Below are 22,042 nucleotides of genomic sequence, written 5' to 3' on the forward strand. Positions count from 1 at the left end.
AAAGCAGGAGTCAGAGCGGAGAGGCTGGCTTTGTAGGATGGACTGGGTGAAACAGGACACATGTCACACTTCTGGGGTTACCAGAGATCAATTCAAACGTTAAGACTTTATAATCACCAGATACAGGTGTTAGTTACAGTCTCATCTGGGGCCCCACTTTGGGTACATGTAGCTGGAAGACTACCAAACAAAACAAATAACAAGAAAAGTTTTCACACTCTTGACACGCCATTTCCTGTTGAACCACTGATGACAGATCACCCGACTGTTTCCTGACAGGGAAGCATCTGCAGCTGTGGTACAACATCCCACCTCGGTGCCAGTGACTCCCACTTTTCTATGGCGTTGGAGACTGTGTGGGTGGAACTGTATTGTTCTGTGTGCAAAGCATCACTAACCCTGTGCAGCCCTTTGTTGGACACTCCTCTGACATGCCCGGGTTCGAACACTAACATGCCCAAAGACAAATCCTTCACTGAAATGCTGCTGCTCCTCCTGCGGTGTTGCTATGGATCTGGATTAGCAACAATGGACTAAAGCTCCCACCTCGGTGCTGGTCATGGTATGCTGAAGGCAAATCATCACCCTGCTTACTCTTTTATTCAGAAATATTATTCCAGTTTAAAATGATGTATTGTGAAATTATAATGATGCAACTGCATATTAGCAAAAAACTTTATGTCAACTTAAACACCGTGCTAATTTGCTTATTTTCCCCCTGATTTGTTTTTCATTTCCACGTCTTATTTGCAGTTTCTGTACGGGCGTATTGGGACTCTTTGCACCGTAGTCACATGTTTGCATGTGCTTTGATAATTTGCAGCACATTTATTACCAAATGAAAGAAGGTGTTTTCTCAGTTTGTTTGCGTTATATAAGATGCAACCCATTGAACTCCCCCAGCTGCTGTAGATGTCTCACCTGGAAGATATATTACATCCCGGTTCCACAAGAAAACATGCCATGTCAACATTTGATAAACGTAAGTTGGAAGAGTCCACGTGACATTACTGTAAAAATATTTAAGAATGTTTAAACCTTGAAGAACCACGTACATATAATTTTTTTCTGTATTGTAACAAGTCAACACTATGTAAGTTGTTTAGAAACAGTTTGTGTTAAAAACATGATTTGTTGACATTTTTTAAAGTTTCATCAGTGACAAATGTTTAAATTAACACCTTTTGACAGATATGAAAAATACGTTTTGGCTCCAAAAAGCTGGTTCCCACAGGGTTATTAGCTGAAAACGTGTATTTCAACTTGATGTGTGGAAGTGGAGGATAAAAACAAGAAATGACAAGCCTAATGTCTCTTTAGCCCATAAGAACCCAGTGTGACATATATGATACATAAAGTTTTCTGAGACATTTGGATCACTTAATGGTACAAACATCGCTCAAAATCCTGTGGACACACAGGATTTTGACAACATCACAACATGATTTCTGACTTCTTCCCCTCAATGGACACCAGAAAGCAGAAGATTAGACTATAAAAATTTTGAACTATCACATGGTAATAAACAGTGAATATCCCTAAAAAATTTGGTACTTTTTTTATTTTACATTTTGTTAAAGTGACACAGGACATTTTGTCAAAGACCTGATGTTAAAAATATCAACTTATCTGATGTTATTTTTTGGGTCTTTATGGGTTAAAGTATATAGACGGTATCTTAGAGTAAACTCCTCAAGAAATGTTTAAATTTCTTTCTCTCTTCTTCTACGCTACGCCGCTCTTCCAGCTATGTGGTGGATCATAAGTAAAGCATCAAGACAATGGTTTGTCTTTAGCCTTCTCTTGGCATATTTATTTGAACTGCATGAACTGAATTACATGCTCCTACGTTGGCTCTGTCCATCTGGCGTATGGCCATTACTATCAAGATCTGCACACATGTCACAACAGTGACATCATCAGCAAGCGACAGATGCACTTACAACAATTTACAAATTAAGAGCAAGAGCGCAACTGTGACATTCAGGATATAACACTTAACAACAAATATAGGGATAAAAACCATGAAAGTCTAAGACATACCATATACCTAACACTGAAACCTCATCAGACATGGTCTGCAATGGTGGCCGTCCGGAAATCATTCTTTAAAAAAACCAGGAGAAAGGTTCTGTCCATTAACACAAAAACTGGATTGAAAATCTGTGATTACAGATCGCTCTGGGGAGGATTCATCACTTCATCACCATGATGAATCCTCCGAAAGAGGCCAGGCCTAAACATCTATGAAGCAATGTGGAATCATCCTGACAGAGAACTTTGAAATGTCCTTTAAGAAGCCTGGACAACTATTTATGATGACTATTTAAAGAATTTACAATAATGATTATATAAGGGGATTCTGGCTCTTAATCCTGAATTTCAGGTTATTAAATTCAGGATGCAGTTGTTAATACTAAATATTGACTTTCAGTCTTATTCATGTTTCCATGTTTCCGTAAAATGCTGCACCTGTCTTTTTTTTGTATTCTTGGTAATATTGAAGAAAAAAAGACTGGCTCAATAGTTCTACACAGTGCTGTAATATGTAAAACAAAGTAAGAAAGTGACAGAAACTTTATGTCAGATGGGACTCAATCTTGTAATCCTTTGAGTTACAGAGGCTTAAAATGCTCCTCCTTCATATAAGTAACCTAATACTGCATATGGTGTTCAACATGTGCACACTGCAATGTCGCAAGACTTTGAAGGTGGATCATTGTTTTCCCAGACATGTACCAGTTTAATTTTGACATGGGCGAAAATTGAAGCTTTATAACGCCACAAAAGCTGTGTGTCTGTATAGAAAAGGGAAATGAGGTGAAAAACACATTGTGTAACATTTCAGTCCTTATGGTTAAACTGCTGTGTTTTGCTCTGTTGGCTACAGTCATTGCAGGGTCTGCTGTGAGATCAGATTGTACATGATGCATCGTCGCCTTTCCTTATGCAACAGGGGTCTTCCTGTGCATGTAAAAAGTCTGGAACGTTATTAAGACTGTGACCAAAAAAACAAACTTTTTTTTTTTCCACTCACAGGACTTGAACTGCCTAGAAAATTACACAGGCATTTCTTTACTTACATAAACACACTCTGTTTAAGGCTCCCTCCAGCATTTGTTCAAATGGAGCATTTCAGTCCCGGATGTGTGTGATTTCTGTAGATAATTCTTTATTTACTAAATGTACCTAAAAATTTAGAATATACAGATTGTATACCAAGTTTTCACTTTCTCCCAAAACAAAAAACTTTTAAGCAACATATTTTTTTATTTCCTATTTATGGAAGAAGAGAAGTGGAAAACGTCAACTAAAGAAAACGCGCCGCACACAGTTTTCTTCCTGGTAACCACCTCACATCTCCTCCCAGCTTTGGACTCTATTCAGATTTTCTACTGGAGGATTAGCAGACTAACTTCAGACTGAGGCTTGATTGTTGCCTGGGTGTCTGCCGTGTGTGGCCGTCATAGGAAGTTATTGCAAATTCGAAACTGGTCATGAGTGAGGTTGCATGCTTGTTAAAGCACACTGACTAGTGAGCTGATAAATGTTGGTATGTCTCTGACTCGAGGCAGTAAGAGGATTATTGAACTAAAACTTCTCTCTCAAAACTCTTTGATCCACTAATCATCTGCAGGGCTGTGCACATTATTTGTTGGAACAGATCCAAATGTTAGGATTATTAATGGATTTAAAAAAAAAAAGAGCAATGATATAAGTTCAGCAAGTGATTTTCACTTGTGATTACAACAATGATTTGTAACCAAAGTAGCAGCAATAAAAGGTCTTTAATGAGCACAGACAAAACGATTATCTTCAAAATGTATTAAATGTGTGAGAAAACCATTAAAAGGGATTGTACAGTTTTATGATATCATTTAGTCATTCTGATTCTCTGGAGGAATTTTAGTGCATATGAGGGTGTGGGAGTAAATCTAAAGCTGGATGCCTGTCATCCCGGACTCTCACATAGCCCCTGCATCAACAACTGGCACGGATCAATTGCTAATATAGTCACATGGACAATCAAGAAGTGTCAGAAACCTTGGGAAAGTACTAAAACATGACTAAAACATACTTAAGTTTACTGCTATAGAAAGAAGTCTTGTGCATTTCTTGGCTCAGAGGAATCTGGGAAGGAGCATCACACAGCGTCTTTGACGTCTGGGATCAGTCCCACTTCACGTGATCACCAGTTTCCAAGGTGGGAAAACATAAATGATTTTATTCTTATGATTTTGTTACTTTTGGATGAAGGTTATTTCCTCATCTCTATGTCAATACTGTTCATCTGGACATGCATCTTACGGTGTGTTTTTGATCACATGATTTTGTTAAACAGACTATTAGATGTGTGTGTGTGTGTGTGTGTGTGTGTGTGCATATGCTAACAAACTTTGGATTATTGTAGGATGTTTCCTCGGTGCCTGCTGTTGGCAGAAGGGTCCTGCTAGTGTTGAGAGTGAAAATAACTGAGTTGCAACACATTGTAAGAACACAGGAACCCAGCTGTGATTTGGTTAAAGACCATTCAAAACAAACTAAATATGTGGAGCTCAAAACATCATTTGTACCAGCCGGGCTGAAAAGAAACAGTGAAGTGAAAACAAATCTAAAGACAAGCTGAGAAAGTAACAGAACCATCAAACAAGCTGAGAGAAAAGGAAACAAAGTACTTAGCTGCTCCTGGCAGGTGATGTTGGAGGATTAGCAGCAGACTGTGTGTGAGGCAGAGTGTACTTGCTCTTAAATCTGTTAGTTCAGGGTGACAGAAATGGTCCCGCTGCATTCAGATTCAAGAATGAAGTCATATTGATATGCAAATGCAACCTGAACATGTTCAAGCCAAAAAATGCATGCGTTTGTTTAAAGCCAGCAGACAAAACAGCACACTCAAAACTCTTTTCTGCACACGCAAACACAGATAAGTACAATAAAATACAAAGGTTCGGGCAGGATAATCGAATTTTTTAAGCAGCTAATCAAGAAAAGAGTGACACATTTTTAAAGGCATTATGTGAGGCAGTAACACATTTAATATTTCAATCTTTTACTATATCAAAAATGTACTTTCGAAAAAAGGTAAATATCGTAACCCAGAACATGAACGACATGCTGTCAGAACTTTATAGTTTCCCCTCAAGGTAAAGAACACGGCTTCTAAATGCTTTTTGTGGCAGATATTAGTTGTTAGTTATTTCAGATATTTCTCTATTTTGCCTGGAAAAAGGCTTGTTGCTCTCAGATTCTTATCGCTGCTCATCATCACTGCTTTTTTGATTGTCTTCATACTGTTGATGATTTTCTGGCCAGGTCTACATCTTTCTGCTGGTGTCTCTTTGGATTTCTGACTGTGGATTTCCTCTGCTTTGTTTTTTTTTTTTTTTTTACTGATGGTGTTTGCCATAAAATGTGCTGTTACTTACTTGAATAACGTCTTTTCTTTACAAGTGAAACACTCACAATGCAACTGGGCAAACGGTGACTGAAAATTTAAGCCCTTTAAGTCAATATGTGCACGCAGATAGAGTGTTTGTTTTCTGCATAATTTTTCTCTCCAATTAGCACTTTGCTTGGTATGGTCTGTGACTTTTTTTTCTTTCACATTATCAGCCCAAAGCACTTGTTCCAACATGCATATGGTTTACTCAGCTGCAAACTCAATAAAATTATATGAACAGTTGAGACAAGCTTCAGTTTTAACTTGACCTGTCCATTTAAAAAGACTAATGTCCCCATCCCAGTATTTTTCACACTGTGAAGTTGTAGGCATCCTACATCTTAAACTTTTTCCATGGGAGGTCATTTTCTTTAAACTTACTGAATGGTGATTTTGTGAAAAGATTCAACAGATAAAGCTGTACTATGATGTGGTGAGCAGTACTACCTCTGTCGGGGCTTTTCTGTGAGGAGTTTGCATGTTCTCTCTGTGCACACATGGGATCTCACCTCGTCCTTTCATTCCCTCCCACAGTAGGGAAATATTTTAAGTATTTAAGCAAGGATCTGCATCCAAGTGGACAGTCCACTAGCATCTTCCTACGATGTTCTCTACTGTTTAATTTTGTGCTTGTGTTGTTCTCACTCATATGTAAGTCGCTTTGGAAAAAAGCATCTGCTAAATGACTGTAGAACAGGATAGAATAGAATAGAATAGAATAGAATGTGGATATTACAGTAGGTTAATTGGTGGACAGGTGAGCCATCTACAGCGTACCCTACATCTTACCTGATGGAAGGTGGGGAAGGTCCAGCTGCCACTCAGGATTAAGTGAGCATGTAAAATTGAAACATTACAGTCTGGAAAGGCTTTAAGAAAATGAACATTTCTTAATGAACTATTTTTTCAGTAACACTTTCTGATGTGTTCAGCTATCTAAGGACACAAATATCGGAATAAGATAAGCTTTATTCTTAATAAAGCTGCACTGACGTTAACTTATGCTCCACTGTTATTATAAAAACTTTAAAAAAAAAAAAAAAAAAAGAAAGATGGAACAATGGAGAATGTGCACAGCCCCTCGGTCCATTTTGGGTCTTGTTGAATGTTTACATGCAAGAACATACAACACATTATCAGCGTGTTTTAGCTCTGAGCACTTTCTGTAGGATTTGTGTGCATTTTGGAGTCCAGTTTTCAGCAGACTTCCACTTATGTTCTATGGTGTCATTTTGCAGTGAAAAGTGCAGGAAATGATTTCTTGTGGTGACGCTGATGCTGCTGATGATTTCAATGATAACTTTCATTTTTTGTGCACAATTACAGCACAAAAATTCTGATTAATCTAAAGTAATGCGAAATCTTACAAGCCATTTTCAAAATGTTCTTTTCTTTTCTATTTGATTCTGTTTTACTCATTTAGCAAACACTTCTATCCAACCCAACTTACACCTGAACTTGACCTTCAAAGGTCCAGTAACTTTTCTTATTTCCATTATAAACTGGGAAAATGCTGATCGGAAATCATTTTAGTACTTTATTACAGCCTTCTGGATTTTGGGGGATCAATTATTTAAAGTTTAAGGTGCTACAGTATCTGCTTGGAGGAGCACAAAGCTGTTAAGAGACAAAGCTAGAGAACTACGGGTGTGTAAAAAGCTTTGAAATTAGCATTTCCTTTTCATTCCCCTTACAATCTCCATGAACAAGCTGTAGTCCAAGAAAGTTCATTAGTCTGAAATCTTATGAAATCATCTTAAATGTTCAAATTGCACAAGATGCCTACATTTAGCCTTGTGTTACATCTTGTCTTAATTCTGGTAACAACCTAAATGAAAACTGTGAGAAATGATAAATAATGTTTTCATGGCACTTTCCAGCATCTGCAACATTTTTTAACACAGTCACAGTTAACACAGTTTAGTTTATTTGTTTTGAGTTTTTATTGCCAGTATTAAACATTGTACAATCTACATTATATTATTTGAAAGGGTAAAAGTACATACACTTAATATATGAATATACTTTTAATTTAATTTATTCTGCAGACCAGTTAAAATGTAGCTTACTTGGCATTTGGAAAAAAATCTGTATAAAAGCATTTTATTCTGTTATAAAAGTTTATCATTTTCTCTTTAGTGTAGTTAAACTAATCAGTACAAAAATCTGATCAAATGAATAAGGAACGAACTCTTAATGTTAGATTTGTCACATTTCAGGGTGCATTTATGAATCACATTTTCTTTCGCTCAAACACACATCATTGTTAGAAGTCACCATTCGGAAGGCATGTAGCAGTTGCTATAATGCAGGCAGTGTTGTAACATACAGGAACATTCTTGTTTGCTAAATAAAATTCCTCTTCTTCACTAATAGACACAAACTGTAGAACTTTTCACACAAGCAGAAGGTTTTAGCAGGACAAATATTATTTCCTGTTTGAAATAACCAGGGTTTGTCTCCAAAAGAATCAACTGAACCAAAAACCCTCCAACTGTAAGCTTCATGTCTGCTGTGTGTTTATGTTCAGAGAAAGCAGTCGGTCCTGCATAGAAACATGAAGGCTCGACTGGGTTGATTAAATAGCTATTGTTTCTGTCTAACATTGTGGTCCAGCCCACACCCACTTCCTGTGAGTAAGACTGGATAAGCATACCTCACTGCATTTAAGCATTAGTCTGAGTTCACATTACCCATCATGGCAGCACCCCCCAAAAAAATCTGATGTTTAAAAACACTAGTAAACAATGTTAAAGATGAAAACTTTGCCTTGAATCGCTATAAGGTGCAACTAAGCCATCTTCCACATCAGGGTGTTGTAATGTTAAACTACTTTCTGCCAATATGCTTTAAAAAAAAAAGCCTTAATGATGCTCACATTGTCAGAGAAATTGAAATGAAAATTGCTAAAGCAGCAGGAGACATTACTTTATGCAAACTGAAAGTACTGAGTAAAATGCTTTAACTAATAAAAAGTTTTCATAGTTATAATTAGAGATGACATATGGTGTCCTGAAAAAAAAAAAAAAAAAAAAAAAAAAAGGAAAACCTGTCATTGTGCAAGTCCTCCCAGTCTAAATAAGAGCTTTGCTGCCCCCCTGTGTTCCACCGTCAGACAAGCAGGTTCATCAAGATGAGATGAACGAGCACATATTTTTATTGCTCCATGAGAAACATGAGCCCTCTTTTAGCCCTTTACTGACATGGGTGTTAACAACTGTCATCCTCCCTAAAAAAGCTTTTTTTTTTAAAAAATAAAAACTGCAACATGGAAATATTGCATTTCTAGGCCAACAGACTGTTTTATAGTCTGTGCGTTAAAGTAGCGAAATGTCCAAAAGTATATTTGTGGTTTGCGTGTGTTTATCTGTCTGGTAAAGCCCAAAAGTTCCACTTTATAGGACGATGCTAACAGGCCAGGAAAAACTTTACTGGCGAGATGCCGGGACCTTCATCCTTTTTGTTCTATCCCAGTAGCACCCTCTGCAGGCGGTCAGCTGGAACACTGCTCTCGTCCTCGGATTCTGCATCACTCTGAGGGTTGGAGCTGCAGGGAGAGGTGCACTCAGGGGAACACAAGTAGTGCATAAGTGGTAGCCGGTACTTCCCGCAGAAGTCAACAAATTTGATGTGGCGCACACAGGAATCAAAGTAGACACCTGGAGAGAGTCAGGAAGAGCAACAAAAACGAAGTCAGATGTATTTCTTTGTCTGCAAACATAAGAATTCACACAGCAGGGATAAATGACAGGGGAAGACAAAAATCAGTGTACAAGTGTGTAAAAATAGTAGTTGGCAACTGGAGAAGGGAGATCATTTCTTGGAGGTTTAAGAACAGCTGGCCAACATACTGGATGTATGTTGCAGACTGGCAGAAATTAGAAGCAGCTTCTTTCTGATAATCAAGCTGAAGTTATATAATGATGTGAGAATAATAAAGCTGCACATTGCATGAAAAAAAATAATTAATATCCTTAGATTTCAGACTTAAAATCCTTCTCAACATAAATCCCTTCAAATGTCAAGGAAATAAGTCTCACCAGCACACTTGGGGTTGGGACACTTGCTCGCTAGGTCCAAGTAGAGCACAAGGTTTGAAGGCAGGTCGCAGGGAGAGTAAGGTATATTTCGGCTCTTGATGGTACGTCCTGCCAGCTCCAGCAGGGAAGGGGGGTCGTAGGTCATCTCCTTGACAAAGCGCACCACCAGTGGGTTACCTCTTAGACTGAGCTCCTGCAGCTGCACCAGGCTGAGGATCTCTCTCGGCAGGTAAGTCAGTAAGTTGTTGTGGAGACTTAGAGATCGCAGTGAGTGCAGCCTAAAATAACACACAGAGGTTTGTACTTTGATCTATTAGGCTCAACTATAGAAACATAAATACACTGTGTAGAACTACTGCATCAGCGATACTGAGCTGTTAAGATGGTTTAGAGAGCTGATATTACCTGGTGAGCTGTGGTGGAACGCTCTGGATGCGGTTGTCACAGAGAACCAGGTAGCTGAGGTAGGGCAGGTTTGCCACTTCTGGAGGAATGGCTGAGATAAGGTTGCCGCCCAGATACAACATCTCCAAACTGATACACAAACACAAAAGAAAATAGAAACACATTATATACAGTCACATTTGACCACAGCTTCATGAAGGGTAACGCTGATGTTGACTGTTTCATTTAGGTCCCACCTACAGAATTTGATCTTGTCCTTATAATACACTGAATTTGTTAGCATTTGTAACACTTGGTATGGTAGCACCTTTTTTTTTTTTTTTAAGTTGAATAAACACTTTTTTTGTATCTCAAAAACATTTCTTTTTTTTTTTTTTTTCTTCTTTTTTTTTAATATAATATACAGCACCTTTTCCCTCTTGGACTATATTACTTTAAAGTAACTATCTCTTAAAAAAAAGGGGGAAAAAAATGCACATAAAACAAAACAAAAGAACACAAACAAAAGGATTACAACAAGTTAGCAACAAGATCAAGACCTAAGGTCATGGAAGCATAGAAATGCCACAAAAAAAACAAAAAAACCTCACATTTAATTTTTGTAAAGTGAAATTGTGCAGAGCTCTTTATCAATATTTTTCCAATTGAGCATTTCCTAATGAACTGACAACATGTTCCCACCTCCATTTGACATTATAGTAACTATATTTGTAGTTAATATAACTGTGATCACAGCTATAAAAGCCTTATATCTTGTCCAAAAACGCTCTGTAACACTACAGTCAAAACTGCAACAACTTGCCACGAGGGGGAGGTCAATGCCTTGGTTTATGCTCAAAAGCTCAGATATGTCCTTTTTCTTTCCCACAAGTATCTTTTTAAATGGCATACAGTAAATACAGGAGGTGACCTAACATTGCAAACATGACATTTTGTGTATGTTTGCATGTGTTTCCACTCACAGGTGTGAGATCCACAGACACTTATAGTTTTATTCTGAGAACTACTATGTCCACCATTTCTAAGAAAATTAGCACACATTTGTGCTGTTAAAAATACTAATGGGGTAAACTGGGAGTCAAAGCGACACAAACAGGGGGAGTGCTATGGATGGGTGGTCAGCAAAAGTAAGTTGTCAGGCCCTCTGCCCGCTGGAACTGATGACACAGCGACTGCGAGACAGGAAGCCATTATACTGTACTTGGTGGATGAGCACCGGGCAAACTCCCCTTCTGCTCACTTCCCACATCAACAGAGGGCAAAAATCAACAGAGTTTGGCCCATGTTAGATTAAAGGGGAGAACAAACAATCATAAATGTCATAACTATGCAAAGTTGTAGATTTTTTTTTTAATTTTACTAAATGTCTGAGAAAAAATTGTGTTGAGCCTTTCTTCATAATCTGAAAAAAAAAAAAAAAAAAAAAAAAGAAAGAAAAAGAAAAAACACCTGTGAAGAGCACATAAAAAGTTAGGGAGCCAAATGGAAGCATGCATAAACGCACAAGGCCATGGATACAAAGTAGTACCTTAATGACAAGGATCTGCATCCTTAGCAAGCTGTAGAAGTCTATAAAATTCAGACTAAAAAAAACTAGAGCAAATATACCGCCTTGATCTAAATATAAAGCAGGCTGAGAGTCAAATCCTTATATCGACAACTTTCCAAGTAAAGACAACCAATCAGAGCCCAGAGGCGTCTCAGAAGAATTTTCCTTGTTGGTTAAAAAAATAAAGACTCTCTTGACATCTGACCCAACAGACCGGGGCGAGATTGGTCCATGTTCCTGAAAATCACCTCTCATATACACTGTGTGGAGCCCACTACCGGTGGTCTGATCAAAATGAACCCACTAGCTCTTATTATTATGACAAACCTTGCGACAACATATCCTGAGAATGGTGTCAAGTAAACATTTCATGTTGTCATAGCTTAGTGGAAGTTATCTGGGTAATTCATAAGCGTTGGGAAAAATATCACAAATGTATTCAACTAGTTTCAGTGGGTTTTTCCCATTTTAAAACATACTAATCATGTTAAACATAGTATAACTGAGTCAATGCCAACTATACAGCTCCTGTGCTTTCAGCGGAAAAGGAGCAAGAGAAGTTTCCTTCTTCTCACAGTTAGCAGGTTCTGCTTTAAGTATGGCTTTCGGCAGAACTGACTAAAAAAAAAACCCTGATCACTGAGTAAGTCGCCATAATGAGTCATGATGCAACATTTTCAATCTGTGGCCTCATTCTCTCACTGAGTGCTACTTTTAACACAAGGTTCAAAATTCATGTGCATTGACTTATTTATGTTGGTAAACACCAAAGTAAATAAGGGCCTCAGTGACTTTTTATGTCAACAAATGAGAGTGACTCAGAAGCATCGGCACAGAAATCTTTTCTAGCAGTAAGAGCACAGAGAAAGCTGACAAGCTTATCACCTACATTGATGGAAATCTGATCATTATTGCACCTATGTAAAAAAAAAAAAAAAGTTTTTCAACTGAATAAAATAGTCAAATTGCTGTAAATGTCATCAACAAAGATTTACAAATATATAACCTAAATGACAAAAGATACTAAAGGTTCAGGAATTTAACGTGATTACTGAGAGAGAGGAGAGCGCAGAGGAAATGGGGAAAAAGGTTTTTTTTTTTTTTTTAAATCCCTCAAAATAGAGTGCTTGACAATGCTGTTTATTTTTTTATTTTGCAAGTTATTTAAGCTTTGCAAATCAGACTTATAGATCAACATCTGCCTGATAAATATTTTCAGAAGCAGCCAAGTCAGAATCTGGACTTGAGTCTGTTTAGGGATTTGTGGATGATTGTTAGAGCTGAATGTGTCACTGTGTAACTTGACTAAGCAGTTTTCCAACAAAAACATTACAGTTTTAAGATTCCAATGAAATAAGCTACAAGTGATAAGTTAGATGTTCCTGTTTATTCTCCGCATTACTAAATAAGATATACTAGTTATTTCTTTTATTATAGTGTTCGAAGGTTTGATATTTGGCCTTGCATCAGGTCACTGTGACTTACTACTGCTAAAGTCAACACAAGATATTAAAGAACTTTTGACTAGGGTATACTGGTTTCTCCCACTCTCAGAGGAAACACAAACAACCAACTTGTATCGCTTTCTAATAAGCTGCTGCTGCTAAATCCACATATAAGACACTGTTTTTTCTTCATCTTTAAACTTTTACTTTGTCTTTTAATGACATTTTTGTGCCACAACAAAAGGCAGTTAATTAAAATATTTCCAAAATAACTCAGAATGGATACTGCAACACCAAAATGCTGTTCCTATATTTACCATGACTGACTATAAAGAAGCTGGAAGTGAACGAAGACATAATGGTTATTAAAATGGTAAATATTTTATCCATTTAGAGACGGAGAGATAAATTGACACTTTCATTCATTTTCAAATAATGCAACTTCCTGGACAGGGACTGTAGCCAGTTTAAATAAGTGGGTCAAAGTGTGACTCGTCAAACAGCAGGTTAGTAGGTTTATGGCACTTTATCCATAAAAAGACTGATGAAGCACATGCAGCATGCAGTCAGCTGTAACAGATAAAAGCTGACTCTGGCAAATGTTAACCTCAGAGAACAGAACATTTTCAATGATTATTGTCTGAAGTGTACAGAAAGAAGTGACCAGGGACATGATTCAAGTATGTTTAGTACAGCTATTTTGTCATCAATGTCTTGCATCAGACAGAAATGAGTTATGTCTCTTGCCTTTTCCATAGTGGTGGAAGAGTCAATTCCCATCCACTGTTGGACAGGATCTTGCTGTTGTATGTAGTTTAAACCAAACTTATGTTAAATTATTCTGAATCCATGAGCAGTCTTCTTTATTCTGTTTATTGTTATTTTCAACTGTTTAGTTTGAAGGAGTTCTGAAAAAAAAAAAGTTAAAAAATGTCAACAAAAATGCTCCCAACTGTTATCCAAGTACTTAAAATGTTCTGTTAATCTGTGGAAACAAATCTCCCTGTGCTTAGTGTGCAAAACGGACTGATCTACTGCAGAACAGATACTTTCATCCAGAAACCATCTTTTGTGGAATTTTCTCCTCAGACTTCTAGAAAGCTTGAGGATGCTCCAGGATGTTTTAGAAAATGTTTTCTGCTTATTTGTTTTGTGAAAAGTTGTTTCTAAGAGATGTCACACTTTACGTGTATCACTGTGTTTTAACTCAAGCGGGCCACCAAATGGGTTTCCATATAACAAGTTACCATAGCAACAACACATTTGCTGTTCCATAGTTCTACTCCAATTTAAATAAATTGAATTTCATTTTGCACAAAAAAAGGATAAAACGATGAAATACTGGTTTTAGATACCTGTTTGTGCTCCATTATATAATCTCATAGTAGGACACAAACAACAAATCACACTTCCATGATATTAATAACAATGAAGACAGAAGCAGAGAGAGAGAGAGAGAGAGACAGACAGACAGACAGACAGAATTATGTAATCAAATTGAAATAAGGCTAATGTCTTGTTCTTGGTTTTGCTGTAGATGTTAAAAGATGTTTTGTTATGACACACTTTTAGGATGAAAGATAAAAACCTGCTCGGATGCCATAAACAAGCGATGCAGCTAAAAAACCCAACATATTAGCACTGTACTACAAGAAATTATGAAGGATGTTAAATTGTCCCATCTGGGCCACATACCTGGAAATCTGAATAAATTAAATCCTCAGCATCAAGCAGAGTCCTACAAGGGCCCAATTTCTTCAACCTGACCCAACGTGCATCTGTTATGACAGTCATTATACACATGGTCATGCCCCAGTCAAATCTGAACCTGACCCATCGCCATAACCTGCCACCCAAACTGTGACGCACACTAGAGCTGTGCAATTTGATCGTGATCACAATTTTGGTGGCCACAATTAAATAAACCTGATTGTCTATGATATTGACATTCAAAACGTGAGTTCTGCTGCATGCATCTTTGATCCCTCAGGTTCTCAACCAGTAGTCTGCCCACCACCAGGGGGCGAACGTGTGGTTAAGGCTTTATTAAGCTGCCTAAATACCAAGCGTGCACACCTTTTACCATTAGCCAGCTAAGTATTGTTGGATTGGTCAGACATTTGAGGTCCGCATTTTTCCTGTTGCAGGTAAAACAGATTGTTTTGATAAAACAGCTGATTGAGGAGGTAAAAAATACGAACATTTTTACAACATGGGCCATTAAAATCCACGAACCCCGCCGTGTACACAACCTGCCCTGCTGCGGATGAAGTTGCTCGTTAAAAATGAATGAATGAGCTTCATTGCACAAAAAGCAGACTGGAATATGTAACAAGCTTTAGACTGTTGAGAGCAAGTCATGTCAGGAATGGCAAATACAGCTGCATCAAAACACTGGATTAGAAATGACATCCCTTTGTGTAATTATTTTCCCAAAGGGGCATTGCCTGCGCTGTATGAGAAATATAGGACTCCCTCTCTGTCAAAATATATATATATTTGATGTAGAGTTGCCATGTAGGTTGTTTACAAGTGGTGCATTAAAATGACATGTTTTTCCAGACACAATGAATGATCGTGATTAATAACCGTGATTACAATATTGTGCAAAATAATCATGATTATTATTTTGGTTATAATCGTGCAGCCCTAATGCACACATCAAAAAGGTGATCTTTGGAGGTGGTTTATTATCAGTGAAACGTGCTCATAACTTGCATCATATTGCGGTGAATCATACACTGACTGGTCACAAAAAAGTTCACACACTGATATTTTGTTGGACCGCCTCGAGCTCTGATTGCACAGATATTCCTGTGGCATTGTTTAGATACGCTCCTGCAATGTCACAAGATTTATTTCTATCCAGGCTTGCATTACTTTTTCCACCAAGATCTTATACTGATGATAGGCGAGTCTGATCACTGCTCAAAGCTTTCTCCAGCACATCCCAAAGATTCTCAATGGGGGGCTAGACTAGTGATTCATGAACAAGCTGGCTTTAATAGCTGATTCTTTATTATGAAACAGAAGAACAACCTGCCTAAAAGAGAGACGAATCTTTAGAATGGGCTAGACCATATTTTGATGGTTACACTATGTGGTTAATTCCACAGGAGGAAAGATGAGGATCAAAACACTATTTAAATCAGGAAGAGAGGAAGTGTAGTGGTACAGATGAAGTACACAGAAAGAGCTGGGGACCAGATTTAAACTATGGGTGTGTCAGGAAAAACTAGTTCATTTAGAGTGTTCTAATATACAGACTTTGGCCTTTATTTACTAGATATGCTTGGTGTGGTTCTGTGTTCTGGTTTTCATTTAAAGGTTTGGTTAAAATTAGTGCTGAACTTTAAAGTTTTTTTCATTATTAATTACTCCAAGAAAAGTGATTGTGTTAAAAAAATTACGGCATTTAATCGCAGAGTGCTGAACGTTAGTCAGCACACAATTTCCTGGTACACTGATGCCCACATTGGACTTGCACTAATAACCTAGCAACTTTAACGCTATATTTAGCAACTTTTCAGACCCTCTTGTGACTCTAAATAAAAAAATTAAAAAAAAACTATAAACAATAGGGCTGTGATGATATGCTTCTGTCCCAATTCGATTCCGATTTTTTGGGTGCTGATTCGATTTAAATTGCGATTCTCAAAATTCTTCAATATTGATGATTTTTGTAGATTAAAAACAAATTTTTTTTTTAAAACTTCTTTTTGCAGTAATTTTTCTTGATTTCAGTTGGAAAGAAAACACAGGAGCCAGATCATCATTCTGCTGCTATAATGCCCAAGAAGAAAAGTAAAAAGATCAATGAAACCAATGAAAATGACAAAAGTTTTTATAGTGGTTTAATTTTATTTATTTGAAAAAAAAAAAAAAGATTTTTTAACAAAAAAAAAAAAAAAAAAAAAAAATCGATTTTAAAATTGTGAAGAAAAAAAACCCAATTTCCAATTTTTCGATTTGATTTTCCCACTCCTAATAAACAAGTCTAAAAGACTTTCTGGTGATATTGTTGGTAAGTAACATAAAAGCAGATATAGTTTGCTCTTGTTCTTAAGCATAATGTCTCACGTTACCTGAACCACTCTTTCACAATGTGAGCCCAATGAATCCTGGTATTTTAATTTTGGAATAGGCCATGTCAACAGGGAATAAAACATCTATTGATGGAATACCATGGTTGTTTAGTATGTTCAGGAAGTCAGCTGACCCCATGCGTTGGACAAACGATGTTGCCAAACCGAGACCCGCCGAACTGCAGCAACTCCAGATCACAGCACGGCACCACACAGGCTTGTATAGTAAGTGCGAGGCATGATGAGTTCATCTGCCTCTGCTCTTTACCCTGATGCGCCAATCGAGCTTGAACAGGGGAGATCTGGACTCATCATGCCACATGACCTTCTTCCATTGCTCCAGAGTTCAATCTGTATGCTCACAAGCAAAGTGAAGGCTTTTTCTCTGGTTAGTTTCATTGATTAGTGGTTTTCTTCAGGTTACACAGCTGTTCTGTCCCAATTTGTACATGTTACATTCGCTATTAAACATAGCCCTTAGCTCTATGGTTGTTTTTCTTTAATATGATTTACCTAAACCTTAAAGTGATCGTCATCAATAAGGATTTTTTCCCAACCTTTTTGCTTCCTCAAAGATGATGGTTCCCATCTATTTGAGTTTTTAATGATATTTTGGATGGTTTTTTGTTTTTTTAAAACCAATTTTAGTAGTTTCTTTAATATCAAATGTTTTCTCAGTTTGATTCATGCCAATTTGACCCTTCCTAAACAGACTAACATCTTATCCATGACCACAAAATGTGTCTTTTAATGTGGTTGTTTTAAGAAACGAGAGTCACTGCATTAGTTAGGCTTAAGCTGAACCAGCTGAAAAACTATAGTCCATGCAGTAATTATCCCATAGGAAGTTCCTACCCATTTATGTAGTTAAATCCAGGTGGAGAGTTCCTTTTTTGACCAGGCAGTGTATGATCTTTCTTTAAAGTTGCTATACACAGCTATATTATTTTGAATTGGTTGATTTAAAAAAACAGCAGCAGCAGCTTTAAACCATGTTCTTCATTGCTAAAATTATTAAGTCCTCCTTGAAAAGGAAGACCTGGTGCCAGATGCTTTGGAAAACTCTTATTTAAATATATAAAAACCCAAAGTATCATTAATAACACTAGCTACATGTGTACCTATGTGTTTCTTTCTCTCTTTTTTTTTTTTAGTACAGTTATGCAACTTTCCTGCATGCCACCCTTTAGCCCAATGCAGGATTCTGGCTGCAAGTCTTCCATCTGCAGCTCATTTCCCCCCCCAATACATGCATTTTTCTGTTGTACTGACAAAACTTTGTTTGTGGTACAGTGATACGCCACCTGACACCTTACTGAATTTATCTTTTTATTCTGGACTGATTTATTGGACCATTCTTTCCATTTTCTCTCACATAATGCATCAACTTGTTTAAGGGACATTTTGTTTCAACATTGTTTTCACCATCATGTTAGTCATCATTCCATTAGGTCCTAGCCATGCACTTTAGGGTCTTTGTTCATTCATTCATTCATTTTCTGAACCGCTTATTCCAATTCAGGGTCGCGGGGAAGCTGGAGCCTATCCCCGCTGGCTTTGGGCGACAGGCAGGGTACACCCTGGACAGCTCGCCAGTCCATCGCAGGGGTCTTTGTTTCATTCCTCTAATTTAATTTATTGGTTAATTGACATAATCTAAATATTCATATTCCCCTGTGTTATAACATCAAACTGGGTGAGGCTGAGTATACAAAGACAGTTTCTTTCTTTTTATGTGACTGTTTTATTATTTACAAGGGGTGGGAAATCGAATCGAAGAATCAATTATTGGGATTTTTTGCTTCATAATTTTAAAATACATTTTTCTGATTTTAAAATAAAAAGAAGATTTTTTTTTTTAAATAAATAAAAATACTCAATATATGTTTTAGATTTTTTTTTGTCTGTCTTTAATTCTGTTTGTTTAATGTCTCTTATACTTTGTGTTTGAGCTGCTGGGTCAGTGAAATTTCCAAAATAAAAGGGTCTTATAAGTAAATTGTATAGACTCATTGAATGCATATCCTACAGGCTCACTCACCTTGGTTAAGCAAGTTAAGACTGTATGTTACACACACTGATCTAAGGTGTCATTACATTAGAGAATGGGATTAGAGAGGAGGGACCTTTGTATCTTCCTCTCCACTCCATTATTGTGATTTATCGAGTCATTGTGCAACATGCTCAAGTTGATTAACTACCCAGTTTGCAGTTACGTGTTACTTACTGGTCGACTGCACTTTTTACTTACCTGGTTAAATTTTCTATCTCTGTGGGAATACTTTTCAGTCTGTTTCCACCGAGTGAAAGCGACTGCAGACGCAGCAGTTTGGTACATTGAAGTGGGATCTCTTCAAACCGGTTCCCACTAAAGTTTAACACCTCCAGTGGCAGAGAGTCGAACTCCTTGGGCAGGGAAAACTCGTCCAGGCGGTTGTTCTTGGCTAAAAGTGTTTTAAGCTTGCTGAGTCGCGTAATGTCCTCACAAATGATCGACAGTCCATTGTTGCTGATGTCCAAAAATTCCAGGTTTAGGAAAAGACTGACAGACGAAGGCAATGAGTGGAGTCGGTTGTAGTTCAGGTAGAGCTGTCTGGTGTCCCTTTTCCTCTCGTCGCTAATATTATCTACGACGAAGGTATTTAAACTCAAACGTGAGAAATCGAGCACACGGTCTCTTGTTGCAGCAGCGCCTTCATGGTTCTCCATTTTGTCTGTTTTTTCGACGATTTTAACCCTGTGCGACGTCCTTGCCAAAGTTTTGCTACACACAATAACTTCCTTAGAGCCAGGATTTGTCTTTTTCCAACACAGAAATCGGAGTTATGTCCACATACTGGCCAGCAACATTAAACAGCATCTCTGGTTACACATAGGTCATTAACTTAGCTGCAAGACTACGTCCCAGCAGTCACATTTAACCAGTCTGGTCACTGAGTGCATTTCTCGTCGCTCTCTTTGCTCCACGTTGTGATTGGCTGATTCTTCGTCCAAGTCCCGCCCTTGATTGCCTCGTTTCCCTGTCCGTCAAGCCTGCAATATTACAAAAGCGACATTCACTCACTTTATTGCAGGGGTGTCAAACTCCAGTCCTCGAGGGCCAGTACCCGGCAGGTCTTTGTTGTTTCCTTCTACCAACACAGCTGATTCAAATCAAATGGATCCAGCAGCTTCTTGTCAACATATTTATGGATTTCGGTCAGGCGTGTTGGAGCATGGAGACAACAAAAACCCGGACCCTCGAGGACTGGAGTTTGACACCCCTGCTTTACTTCATGGTTTACTCGCATTTTAGAGCAAAGTAAAATTACGTCATGGCGTGTTACAGCTGCAATTCAGTTTTAAGTCTTGCAACAACGGGACAAAGCTTGCTGATGATCCACTATTGTTCTTTAGTTATTATGCAACGCTTCTACTACGTCATGTTATATAATGTTCTGCTGACTTGATGTGCACAACAGAATAAAGGTACAGGACTACTATAATCTCCACAACAAAAGCCTACCTTTAGCAGCTAAAATGCTTGTGGTAAATCCACAAATGCGTTCTGTCCTGTACACCTACAACATCGAAACAAACATGTAATTCTTTTCAATAAGTTATTAACACAATGAAAAAAAAACAAACTTACAAATCACGAAAGAGATTTCACGCATACTGAAACGTTTGTTGATCTGTTATGACCGAATCTAAATCTCAATCAACATAAAAATGATCTGTAGGTCAGGACTTGAGTCTAAAAAATCTGCCACTTTCTGTGCTCCTAGAAAGGCCATGTGATAGAGATGAAAATGGCACAGAAACTTATATTTCTTCTTACTCATACACTCATCTTACTCACTGGAGAGACAGTGAGTAATTCATTACGTTATGTATTCATATATTACAATTCTTATTCAATGGCGGGAATTTTTATTTTAACCCCCCTCCTACACCTCCACACGGAGAGATAGTAGGTCGAAGATTAGTTGGCAGCTTTCTAATTGTCATTTTTTACTTAATTACAAAATAGGATTATAGCAGCATTGTTTCTTGTAAACGTCAGTCACTTTAGGAGGCCATGTATAATTTGTACTGGAGGGTTTCTTGAAACTTCAAGCCTGCACCTGCAAACCAAACCAGCTGAAGAAATGAGTTCACCTCAGCAGACTTTTCTGGGTTTTAATTAATCAACAGGTTAGGAATAATTTTTCTCAGCGTAAAACTGCACAGAGTTTTATCATTTCACACAAATATTCAAAATCCAGTAAAGATTGAAATGCAAACAGTCAATGGCTGTTATGTTCAGGTGCTTATAGGCAACACTGTATTAAGAACAACGCTCTGGAGTGGAAGCCACTTCATGGTCATAAAGATTTAAAAAATATCCAATTATTAATAATTTCATTCACAAATTAGATTTAAAATTCTGCAAAGGGAAGAATAGTTCACATAATGTTGTTGGTTTTCTTTATAAGACTCATTTAAAATGTTATTAAGTGTAAAATCAAAGGTATGATTGATTATGTTGTATTTTTTCAGCCAATGAAAATAACCATCCAACTTATCAGCACAAAATTGAAACGCTAGCATCTGTAATTGTATGTAGCTGCATTGGTGCTTCTAATTTGTTCATATTTTTGTCAGCCTTTTCAAATTGTCCACTATGACACGATTATGATCTTAGAATTTATGCTATAACATTGAACACATGATATTAGGGCAGTGTGAAAGATGTTTTACACCTTTATGTGATGCATCCAAGGTGATTTTAAGGAAAGTCTTGCTTCCGTCAGCAAGATAACTTCCACATTTCTACACAAAGAGAAGCGCAGCACAGTTATCGGACAGCTAGATTTCTTCATCAAGCAAGAAAGGAACATTTTACTTACAGGATTCTGATTCCTAAGAACTGAAGTGTGACTCCCTCAACATTACGATAAAGTGATCCATTAGAAAATGACTTGTCCTTTTATCTTTGTTCTGATAAAAACCAGTCATCATGTGAATACAACAAGGAAGTTTGGGACTTGCATGAGAAGTTCTGAAAAAGATAAAGAGATTTTGCTCTAAACCCCACCAGTCAGTACTGCTGCAAT

At 37.5% G+C, this 22,042-nt stretch overlaps 1 protein-coding gene across 1 annotated transcript; it reads right to left on the reverse strand.

Annotated features, from left to right (window-relative positions):
* Positions 1–8,518: 8,518 nt before the first annotated feature.
* Positions 8,519–19,880, reverse strand: LOC306766105 (leucine-rich repeat-containing protein 58-like). Its single transcript, XM_079253713.1, has 4 exons — positions 19,216–19,880; positions 9,886–10,014; positions 9,481–9,758; positions 8,519–9,099 (listed from the first exon to the last, which is right to left on the reverse strand). The coding sequence occupies exons 1-4, from the start codon at positions 19,671–19,673 to the stop codon at positions 8,906–8,908; spliced, it is 1,059 nt and encodes a 352-aa protein (XP_079109839.1). The 5' UTR covers positions 19,674–19,880; the 3' UTR covers positions 8,519–8,905.
* Between the last annotated feature and the right edge of the window lie 2,162 nt (positions 19,881–22,042).

Source organism: Telmatherina bonti, assembly GCF_933228915.1.
Source record: "Telmatherina bonti genome assembly, chromosome: 15".
Taxonomy (NCBI): domain Eukaryota; kingdom Metazoa; phylum Chordata; class Actinopteri; order Atheriniformes; family Telmatherinidae; genus Telmatherina; species Telmatherina bonti.